Below are 11976 nucleotides of genomic sequence, written 5' to 3'. Positions count from 1 at the left end.
ATCAAATTTGGTACGGTATTAGTATCGGTATGAGGTTCTTGTATCAAGAGTTCGAGACACAATTCGATAAGGTATCGGAATGGGATATCACTTAAAAACACACCATACCATACTGATACCATACCAAATGCCAGCACCAAATACCAAACCGAGCAAATTCAGTATAGTATCGGTATGAACTTCTTGTACTGAATCACTATTCAGTACGGTATCAATATGGGTATATATGGCTTGCACCATACCGATACCATACCAAATACCGATACTATACCGAATTGACACCGTTACTTGTCCCACAACCTCGTCCCCACCATCAGCCTCCCTCTCCATCCCCTACTCGCACTTTGAAGGATAAACAATATATTCTCCAAATAACATCATCACATTAACTATTTATTCTCGGCTAATACTGATCCGAAACCAATCTGAATCAACCTATATTTGACAATTTTACTCCGATTTTATTTAATTACATTTTTGCCCTTGATCCATGCAATACTGATACCCAACCCAAATTGCTTAGGAATCGATATCAGTCTCTGTCAATACTGATACGGATTGGCCAATATCAATTACTAAATCCATGGTCTAGATGACCAGCCGTTGTATGAACTAAATTCATTAATAAGATGTAAACTTTGATACTCTTAATATGGATCACATTTGCAAACTCTTTTCTTTATTCATCATCAGAGGAGGATGAAAAGACAATGATAACAAAATTTATCTTGCCTTTCCTTATTATCTTATTTCACACAAAGTGATCAAGAGCAGGCAATCTGGGAGCTGGCCGGAGTAAAGGTAAAGGGAGTGCCCGATGCATATTTGAAACTAACTGATTTGGAACCATACAAGGGCTGTGTAAGTGTGCATGTATTCCCATTCACTGTTAAGACTGAAGTGTCGATGCTCTTTACTGCAGAAAATCCTGGACAGCTCAATGTCACACTAGTTTGGGTGCAAGAGCAGGTGTTACTCACTGTCACCTCATACTCAGCCTCCCCTCCTACCATCTTCCCAGTTTTATCTTGTGAAACTGTGAGGCTTTTCAAGCTACATTGGCACAAACCTGTAGTTTTCAAATCAACAACCAAGACCAAACAATAAGGGAAAAAAAAATTATAATAACTTTTCTACTAACAAAATTGATCAAAATAAGGGGAACTACTGACCCTTCCCAAGGAGATTGAGGATGAGAATTGCATAGAAGAAGGATCTCATTGAAGCTGCCATTTCTCTTCTGCTATCTTGCTAGATGGTATTTTGAGTCTTCTTCTATATCTATTTAATTGGCTTAAATTGTATAGAAGATTCTATTATTTATATTCTCTTTATCACCCAAATTTGGCATATTAAATTTGATTGATACATAGGGAAAAAAATTAAATACCAAATCATATTTATCAAGTTTTTCACTTTTGGAAAAAACTCATATCTATCAAGATCCATTTCTTGGAAAATCAACCACTGTATAAGATCCTTGCCCTCACTTTGGCACAAACTTGTCAATAGTCATCATTGGTGGTGATGCACTAAAATATATAGAAGGATGAAAATAAGGCAAGCAAAGTATAACATACAAGGAGAAGTCACTATAGAAGATCTAAGATTCTATTTTGTATTAATTCCATGTAAATCTATGCGTATTTTCTTCTTATTGGTTCTACAATTTATGCCACCTATGGTAGGCTTATAGACCAGATCATCTCCTGGACCATGACCTCTTGCTATAATCTCACACCAATCGTTGAGTGTGGATCCAAAGGTGAACCCCACATTCCTTGAATGGTGTGAGATTATTGCAAGAGGTCATGGTCTAGGAGAGGATCCAGACTCCTTATTTTTCCTCCCTCTTCTAGAATTTCTCCCTCTTTTTCTCCCATGTCACATTTCTCTCTCACATTGAATGGATCCGGATCCTCTCCACAGAGCCCATGGACCATAGAGTGATCTCACGGCTGGGGTGACCTTGAGACATGTGCCCAGGTCCTCCTAGCCTTGGAATCACTAGAGAATCACTTTATGGTCCATGGCCTCCTGTGATTATATTTTTTATTTAAAAAATAGTTTTTGTCAAAAAATTTCGGTTGTATCGATAATAGCCTTTAACTGACCGAACTAAGCGTGCTATGCGTATATAAAAGACGATAGAGATTGACAAGATATGTTATACTTAGAATGAATCAAAATTATCATTTTGTGATTGCATTAAACTTGTAGTTTGAATGAACCGGAGTATGCACCAAAGTTAAATAATTATGTCAATGGGGATTTGAAACTTAAAGGTTGTTCTTCTCATAAATTCTCAGTTTTGTTAATTAGTCATCAATTTAGTCTTAATTTTGAAATTTAATATTTAAAACAACATTCACATCAATTTCAGTAAACTTAGCCTTTCAATTCTTTGTGGGTTCGACCCATTTCTCACCATTATCTTGGAGTTAGTTAGGGTTTTATTTTGATTCATTCATGACAACGATCATTGTCTACGTTTGTAGAGTAATTTTTCATTAAGACAAACAAAAGACCTTGGACATTTACTGAGGTAGCCCCCAAATAGCTGTCCCGTGGTAGTTCATATGGGTCCCAATTTTTGTGGATGAGTATACTCAAGATCTGTTGTTGATATATCAAGTTTGAAATAACCTAGAGGGGGGTTGAATAGGTTATACTAGTGAAAATTTTAACTCTTTTTGCTGTATAGATCCCAAGTGTGATTGCAAATTAAAAATGATGCAGAATGAGTAAAATAGGCACAATCACACAACAAGAGATTTATAGTGGTTCGACTCAATCCGAGTCTAGTCCACTCCCTACAAGAATCCTCTTGTAAAGTATTCCACTAGTTCTCCCTTTCAGTACGGTAGGTAGGGAAGAAAACCTTTACAATCTTTTTCACGGATAAGATTATCCTTACAAATCTCTTTTACAGGCAGAGAGACGCCTTTACAATCTCTTTTGGAGGTAGAGAGACACCTTTCTCTTTTTAGGATAAGAGAATCCTTACAATCCTAAGTACAGTCTAGAATTATAAAAACAGAAATAAATAAGAAGTAGTGGAATAAGATGAGTACCTCAAGTGTGGTGCAAATGATAAGAATAAGAGATGAATGATGTACCTTTTGTAAAGTCCTCTCTTATGGCTTTGACTTGCACAGGAGAGAGTAAAGGACTTGATTGAGACTTGAGCCTCTTGTTGGGATTAGAGTAATCGAACGACTCAAGTAGAATAGGATAATCTTAATGACACTTGAATGCTTACAATAATGCTCTTAATGCTCTTTCTTAACTCATATTTAATTAAGAGTGATTTAGGTATTTATAGGTGAGCTTAGTGAAACATTTTAGGTAGAAAATCAGGCTCTAACGGTCGTATTCTGTGACCACCGGTTGATTGCCATCGGTAGCCGATCGACCAAAAAGAGCCGTTGACGTAAAAAACTAGCCGTTGGTGCTTTTCAAGGGAGGCATCGATCGATCAGGAGTTTCTACCGATCGATCAGCCATGGTCTCGGATAGTTTGATCGATCGGGGCTTCCAGTCGGTCGACCGCCAATGTGACAGACTGTTTTCACAAAGTGCTGTCATACTGACCAGTCATCAGTGTTTTGACCATAACTTTTCGATCCGATGTCAGATTGACCTGACATTAGTTGCGTTGGAATCGTGACTCAATTTCCTACAACTTATATGAAGGTTTCATCTCCTGACACTAATTTTAAGATTACCAAAAATGCCCTTGAGTTAGGTTAATTCTGTTTTCACAGTTTTACTAGAGTATGTTGCACTTTACCACCTAAGATCATTTTAGTATGATGCATGAGGTGCGTGCGTATGCAATGTGTGTACAAATTATAAAATATATTCTCTATCCTATGGTCTTCATCTTGGGTCTTGATATCTTCATCATTATGGGTCTTGATGTCTTCATCTTCGGTTTTGAATGTCTTTATTATCTTGGGTCTTGAATGTTTTTAAGCTTCAAGGTCATATATGCATGAGTTCAAACCTTGATGTCCTGATTCGACCTTCTAAGTGTTTCTTCAAACTAATTACACTTTCTTCAAGCTAATCACATTTTATCAAACCAAGTTAAAGACATATGTTTGTTTGTTAACACCAAAACATGGCATGGAGTGTGGGCATGTTTCCCAACAATCTCCCCCTTTTTGGTGATGACAAACAAACACAGGCAATATAACCAAAAACAAGAAATGACGGTAGCATAGTGTAAGGTTCAATAAGATATTTTAATTCAATGATAGATACTTGTCATTTCAGCAAAGATAGATACTATAAAGATAGATGTTTTTAGATGTTTCTCCCCCTTTTGTCAACAGCAAAAAGGGAATCAAAATTATCTCCCCCTGAGTATATGCCAAAGAAAAATTAAACTAACATAACACATAAAATTATCATAGGTTCAACTCTGTATCTCAGAGTAATTCAAAAAGTAACATAAAATACTAAAACAAAGACTAAGTTCCACAAGATAAAAACAGGGTAAGAGTTTTTAGTAAGAAAAAATCCTAATCCTCTGCATCCTCATCCTCTGTGTCCTCTTCTTCTTCTTCTTCTTCTTCGTCATCTTCATCTTCCTCGTCTTTGCGTAGGAGCTTGAGAATCTCATTCTGCTTTCTTTTCATCTTCACCAATTGGGCAAGGATGATGTTCCCAACCTTCTGAAGATCGGCAACGGTCGCATAGGCTGACGTATCATCACTTCCTTGTTGCTGTGGCTGGCTGGGTCCAGCATCAGTCTTTTTGGAGCCAGTGGTCTGCTTGGGAAGAAGGTGCATCTTGCGAATAGTGGAAAGATTGATCTCTTGAGGAAAAGGTTCAAATGATTCACAGAAAAATCCACATGAAAGTGGTCCAGGATTTGGCAAATCATCCTTCCATAGGGAAGATTTTCCTTTTGAAGTCTATCACCATAGATAATCATGGTTTTAAGTAGAATGTAAGGAAGGTTGATGCTCACATTCTTGCAAATACAGTAGGCGAGATAAGCATGAAATGGGGAGACTTCATCTCTATGACCACTCTTTGGGAGGATGTTGTAGGAGATGATGAGATTTACAATCTTCCCTATATCGGTGAGTTCCTTAGCCTTAATTTTGTGAGTATTAGCATATTCCTTTATTATGTTAGAGTACACACAGTGAACATCCATGAATTGTTCTATATAAGTCTTGGGTTGGTAGTATTTGAGTTCCCCTGCCACAGAGATGTCTAGGATTTCTCCTAATATCAGAATGTCTATATCTATAGGAACTCCCTTGACATAAGAATGGACTAGAAGGTTGTCATCTTTGCCAGAGAAAGTGAGGTTGCAAAAGAACATTTTGACAAGGTGGGGATAACAGTTGAACTCTAGTTTGAGAATGTTGCCCCATCCCAAGCATCAAATATGTCTTTGATGTCATACCTGGATAAAGTGTCGGAATTGATGGTTCTACCTTGCTCTATGTGTCGAGAGATGTAGAGATCCCATGATTCTTGAGCAATGGAGGAGGAGAACCAGATATCATTGTCAGAGGCCTTCCTTTTTCCCTTCTGAGCTACCGTTTTCTTGCCTCTGTGGGGACTGTGAGAGTTCATGATGATGAAGGGCGAAAGAAGAGAAGAGATGCAAGGGTTTTTGAGAGGGAAGGGAGAGAATCTTGAGAGATCTAGGTTAAAAATGGGTTCTAAGCTAGGGTTTTGGGAGAGGAATAGTTGAAATAGGGTTTTAGGCCAAAAGGAGTTTTTAAAATGAGACATAGTGGTTCAAAAAATCGATTTTAAAGGAGTTCAGAATTGATTTTTCAGCGGTGCCATTCGAACAGTATATTATGGCAGTTGACCGGTAATCCTTTAGGTCATAGGAGGTCGACAGGAGGATTTGAGTCGGTTGACCGGAAGACTCCAAAATTGCCTGAAAACTTAGGAAATTGTGAGTTTTGAAAGGGTTGTTCAAGTTTGGGCTTTTGGAATAAATAAGCATGAAGAAATGTTTATTTATTCAACCAAATGGGTTACAAATGCCAAGCTCCTTCCTTAGGAAGCTAAAATGCTCTTCACCAAGTGGTTTAGTGAATATATTTGCGAGTTGTTTCTCGGTTTCAATATATTCTAGAGAAACATCGCCATTTTAAATGGTGTCTCGTAGAAAGTGGTGTCGAATATCAATATGCTTTGCCCTTGAGTGTAAAATGGGATTTTTACTCAAGTTTATGGTGTTGGTGTTATCGCACATAATTGGGCAAGATTCGAAGCTCACTCCAAGATCTTGGAGAGTTTGCTTCATCCAAAGGATTTGGGCACAACATCTACCACTTGCAACATGTTCGGCTTCAATGGTAGATAGAGCAACGGAGTTTTGTTTCTTGCTGAATCAAAATACAAGGTAAGAGCCGAGAAAGTGACAGGTACCACTGGTACTTTTTCTGTCAATATGGCAGCCTGCGAAGTCAGCATCTGAAAAGCTGACCAAGTCAAGGGGTTGATTTTTGGGGTACCATAACCCAACATCACATGTGCTTTTCAAATATTTAAAAATTCTTTTTACTGCTGTGAGGTGAGATTTCTTCGGATCATCTTGAACCAAAGCACATGCACATACACTGTACATGATGTCAGGTCTACTTGCCGTTAGATATAGAAGGCTCCCAATCATACCTCTATATCTAGTTACATTCTCATAAGTGCCATCCTCATCCTTGGTTAGTTTCAAGGATGAGCTCATCGAAGTGTCTGAAGATTTATGACTATTAATGTCAAATTTCTTTACCAGCTCCTTGGTGTACTTGCTTTGATTTATGAAAATTTCATTATCAGTTTGTTTTATTTGAATTCCAAGGAAGAAATTTAACTCTCCCGTCATACTCATTTCAAATTCATTACTCATCTTGCTACTGAAATCGGTACACATTTTCTCGTTGGTTGAGCCAAAGATGATATCATCTACATAGATTTGAACAATGAGTATGTCATTCTTGAAGTTTTTCACGAACAGGGTTGTGTCAATCCTCCCCCTTGAGAAGCCACTTTCTATCAAGAAAGTACTTAATCTCTCATACCAAGCTGTAGGGGCTTGTTTGAGGCCATACAGGGCTTTTTCAAGTTTATAGACATGGTTCGGAAACTTAGGGTCTTCAAAACCAAGGGGTTGAGCTACATATACCTCTTCTTGAATGTATCTATTCAAGAAGGCACTTTTGACATCTATTTGATATAGTTTAAAATCCTTATGGCATGCAAAAGCTAGTAACATTCTAATGGACTCTAACCTTGCTACTGGTGCATAGGTTTCATCATAGTCTATTCCCTCTTGCTGATTATACCCTTTGGCAACTAGTCTCGCTTTGTTTCTTACTATGTTCCCATCTTCATCTAGTTTATTACGAAAGACCCACTTAGCACTAATATTGGTGTGGTGGTCAGGTCTTGGGACAAGTTCCCATACCTTGCTTCTTTCAAACTGGTGAAACTCCTCTTGCATAGCGATAATCCAATCACTGTCTTTTAGTGCTTCTTTTATGTTCTCGGGTTCGATTCTTGAGATAAAAGCAGTATGATTGCATACCTCTCAGGTTTTAGATCTAGTTTGGATTTCTCCATCTAAATCCCCTATGATGTTTTCTAAGGGATGATTCCTATGCGGGATGACTTCCTTAAGAGGTGTTTCTATTTTTTCGATGGTGACATCATTTGAAACATCAGGAGAAATATCATTAACTTTGTTCTTAAGCTCATCAATCATGATATCATCATCATCAATAGGAGATTTGTTTAAGTCATTAGGTAATGATTCATCAAATTGTACATTCATAGATTCTTCAACCATTAATGACTTTTTATTAAAAACTCTATATGCCCTACTGTTGAGTGAATATCTTAAGAATATTCCTTCATCAGATTTTGCATCAAATTTTTTAAGATAGTTTTTGGTGTTTAAGATGGAGCATTTACACCCAAAAACTCTAAAGTAGTCTACTTTTGGCATTTTACCAAAGTACAGTTCATAAGGGGTCTTAGAAAGTAAAGGTCTGAGAATTATCCTATTTAGCACATAACAAACTGTATTTACAGCTTCAACCCAAAAATACTTAGGCAATGAATACTCATTAAGCATAGTCCGAGCTGTCTCTTGTAATGACCTATTTTTTCTTTCAACTACCCCATTAAATTGAGGCGTTCTAGGAGCAGAGAATTTATGGTCAATACCATGCTTGTTGTAATATAAGTCAAATTGACTTATATTGTCAAATTCTCCTCCATGGTCACTCCTCACAGAGGTTACAATATACCCTTTCTGATTTTGCAGTCTATTACATAGAGTTGCAAATTCATCGAAGGCATCATTTTCGTTTTTCAAAAAAATAGTCCAAGTGTATCTAGAGTAGTCATCAACGATTACAAAGGTATAATTTTTACCACTCATACTAAATATATTGATAGTTCCAAATAATTCTAAATGAAGTAGTTCCAATGGTCTAGAGGAAGAGACAGTATTCTTCGACTTGTGGGAGACCTTGGTTTGTTTGCCTTTTTGATAAGTATCATAGAAATTTTCTATTTCATACTTGATTTTAGGGAGGTTCCTCACAAGATCCTTGGATGCAATGGTTTGAATTAACTTGACATTTACATGTCCAAGTCTTCTATGCCATAATGAAGACTCACTATGGTTAGAAACCAAGCATGCATTCAAGGAACTTGATTCGTCAAGCATACAAAGATAGATATTGTTTTTCCTAGACCCTTTTAGTATTGAATTATCATTTGCATCTTTAACGCAACAATGGGAGACATTAAATTCTACTTTGTATCCAATGCTACATAACTGATTCACACTTAGGAGATTATAATTCAAATTTTTCAAAAATTAAACATTCGAGATTGAAATACCTCCAAGTCTTATTTTTCCAATACCAGCAATTTTTCCTCTGTTGTCATCCCCAAAGGAGACCCATCCTTCATCGTAGTCCCGTAAGATTGAGAATAGGTTCATGTTGGATGTCATGTGTTTGGAGCATCCACTATCGATGACCCATTCAGCTTCCACCTTATTCTTCAAGCAAACCTATAAAAGAAATTTAATCGTACATTGGTCCCCATAATCTCATGGATCCATTATTGTTAGTGTCAAACTTTCCTACTGGAACCCAAATGGTTTTGTACTTTTTAGGTCTTTGGTTATGCCTTTAGGATGACTTTGTGTTTCTTTGGGTCCTTTGATGCTCATAAGGTCCATTTGATCTTGGAAATCTATAGGATCCTTGATCTTGGTATTTTTCTTGTGGTCTATAAGTCTCCCAAGGATAGTTCTCATACCCTTGGTATTGTCTTTGGGGCCTCTCAATAGAGTATTCTCTTTGAGGTTGGGTTTTTCTATACCTAGGCATAGGCCTAGAGTCTTCTTGAGACCTATATTGCCTTCTTAGGGGCGTGTAATAATAGGCATGGCTAACTCTTGGCCTCTCAGTTTGATAATTAGGTTTCTTATTTTTTTTGGAGTGACACTGGTTTATGGAATGTCCTGTCTTTTTACAAAAACTACATTTAATGTAAGAGGTGGATGGTTGGTTTCTTTGGTCACCCCTTCTTGGATTCTCACTTCTAGATGGATTTTATCCATTGTAACCTAGTCTTTCTCTTTCATTTGGACCTTTCCTTTGAGATCCAAGAAAATTGTCAAGGTTCCTTTGCCCTTGGGTAAAGATGCAGAGGTTGGAGTTCAACTTGAAGCTTTCTTCCTCCAGTTCACTCACCTTTAAGGTTAGTGCATCCACTCTCTTACTTAGTGTGTCAACCTCTTTTTCAAGTTTATTCTTATCAGACTCTAATTTGATACTTTCTTCATACAAGGCCTCGAAGGTTTCTTGAAGCTCCTCATTAGAGTCCCTTATTAAGGATTTAGGTTGAGTTCGACATACCTCTTGTTCTTCATCTCCAATGGCCATTAAATCGAGGTTGGTGCCTTCTTCTCCAAATTCACTTTTCTCCTCTTCATCACTTGAGTCCCATGTGGCTGCATAAGCATTCTTCTTTAGTTTTTGTGGGCATTCGGTTCTGAAGTGTCCAGGCTTTCTGCACTCAAAACAGATTATATCTTTAGAAGAGATTTCCTTGGGTTTAATTTTAGATTTACCTTTTTCCCCATAGGATTTGTCTCCATAAGATTTTTTCTTGTGTTGAAATCTTCCTTTCTTTTTGAGGAACTTGTTGAACTTCCTCGTGATGAGTGAAATTTCTTTTTCCATATCAAATTCTTCATCTTCTTCATCATCACTTACTTTTTCGATAGTTTGAGTTGACTTTAAAGCTATGGTTCTCTTTTTGTTCTCAGGATTTGCTTTGTTGGCATTCAACTCTACTTCATGAGTTTGTAGAGATCCAAGCATGTAGTCTAAAGAGATTTTCGTCAAGTCTTTGGGTTCTTCTATTGCTATTTTCTTAGGTCTCCAAGCTGCAGGCAAGGCTTTTAAGATTTTCTTGACTTTTTCAGCGTTAGTATAAGTTTTACCTAAACTTTTGAGACTGTTCACAATATCAGTAAATCTTGTAAACATTGAATTTATTGATTCATTTTCTTTCATAAAGAATGATTCGTAATCAGAAACGAGTTGGTCTACCTTTCTTTCCTTTACCTCTGTTATACTTCATGTGTAACAAGAAACATATCCCAAATCTCTTTAGCTGTGTCACATGCTATAACTCAGTTGAACTCTTGTTCGTTGAGGGCACACTGAAGGAACATGATTGCATGGAAGTTGTACTGGATGAGAGTGATGTCTTCAGCTATCCATTCCCTTTCATCTTTCGATACTGTCTTTCCATCAACTATTTTGATGATGATGTATGGTCCATTCTCTATGGCTTTCCATACAAGAATATTGTGACCACACACAAAATTTTTGAATCTATACTTCCAAAGGAAAAAGTTCTCTCCATTAAAGTAAGGGTGTCTCGAGGCGTTCATGCCTTCTGGTGGTCCTTGGAATGTGGCCATGGTCTTTAACTTACTTTAAAGACGATAAAGTCTTAAACAAATTGAGCTCCCGCTCTGATATCAATTGAAATAACTTAGAGAGGGGTTGAATAGGTTATACTAGTGGAAATTTTAACTATTTTCGATGTATAGGTCCCAAGTGTGATTGCAAATTAAAAATGATGCGGAATGAGTAAAATAGGCACAATCACACAACAAGAGATTTATAGTGGTTCGACTCAATCCGAGTCTAGTCCACTCCCTACAAGAATCCTCTTGTAAGGTATTCCACTAGTTCTCCCTTTCAGCATGGTAGGTAGGGAAGAAAATCTTTACAATCTTTTTCATGGATAAGATTATCCTTACAAATCTCTTTTACAGGCAGAGAGGCACCTTTACAATCTTTTTTGGAGGTAGAGAGACACCTTCCTCTTTTTAGGATAAGAGAATCCTTATAATCCTAAGTACAGTTTAGAATTATAAAAACAGAAATAAATAAGAAGTAGTGGAATAAGATGAGTACCTCAAGTGTGGCGAAAATGATAAGAATAAGAGATAAATGATGCACCTTTTGTAAAGTCCTCTCTTATGGCTTTGACTTGCACAGGAGAGAGTAAAGGACTTGATTGAGATTTGAGCCTCTTGTTGGGATTAGAGTAATCGAACGACTCAAGTAGAATATGATAATCTTAATGACACTTGAATGCTTACAATAATGCTCTTAATGCTCTTTCTTAAGTCATATTTAATTAAGAGTGGTTTAGGTATTTATAGGTGAGCTTAGTGAAGCATTTTAGGTAAAAAATCAGGCTCTAACGGTCGTATTCTAGGACCACCGGTCGACCGCCATCGGTAGCCGATCGACCGGAATGAGCCGTTAAGGTCAAAAACTCTCCGTTGGAGCTTTTCAAGGGATGCACTGATCGATCGGGACTTTCTACCGATCGATTGGCTATGGTCTCGGACAGTTCCGATCGATCGGGGCTTCCAGCCGATCGACC

At 37.4% G+C, this 11976-nt stretch overlaps 1 protein-coding gene across 1 annotated transcript; it reads right to left on the bottom strand.

The window, feature by feature from the left end:
* Positions 1–667: 667 nt before the first annotated feature.
* Positions 668–1294, bottom strand: LOC122066030. The gene is made up of 2 exons (XM_042629856.1): positions 1173–1294; positions 668–1069 (listed from the first exon to the last, which is right to left on the bottom strand). The coding sequence occupies exons 1-2, from the start codon at positions 1231–1233 to the stop codon at positions 765–767; spliced, it is 366 nt and encodes a 121-aa protein (XP_042485790.1). The 5' UTR covers positions 1234–1294; the 3' UTR covers positions 668–764.
* Between the last annotated feature and the right edge of the window lie 10682 nt (positions 1295–11976).

This window comes from Macadamia integrifolia, unplaced genomic scaffold (assembly GCF_013358625.1).
Source record: "Macadamia integrifolia cultivar HAES 741 unplaced genomic scaffold, SCU_Mint_v3 scaffold22, whole genome shotgun sequence".
Taxonomy (NCBI): Eukaryota; Viridiplantae; Streptophyta; class Magnoliopsida; order Proteales; family Proteaceae; genus Macadamia; species Macadamia integrifolia.
This window is presented reverse-complemented; position numbering and strand designations above follow the sequence as displayed.

Excerpts from the sequence above, each read along its gene's own strand:
- LOC122066030 (XM_042629856.1), bottom strand. The coding sequence starts at position 1,233 with ATGGCAGCTTCAATGAGATCCTTCTTCTATGCAATTCTCATCCTCAAT. Across the intron at positions 1,070-1,172 it reads CCTCAATCTCCTTGGGAAGG|GTTTGTGCCAATGTAGCTTG; the intron begins GTCAGTAGTTCC and ends TGAAAACTACAG.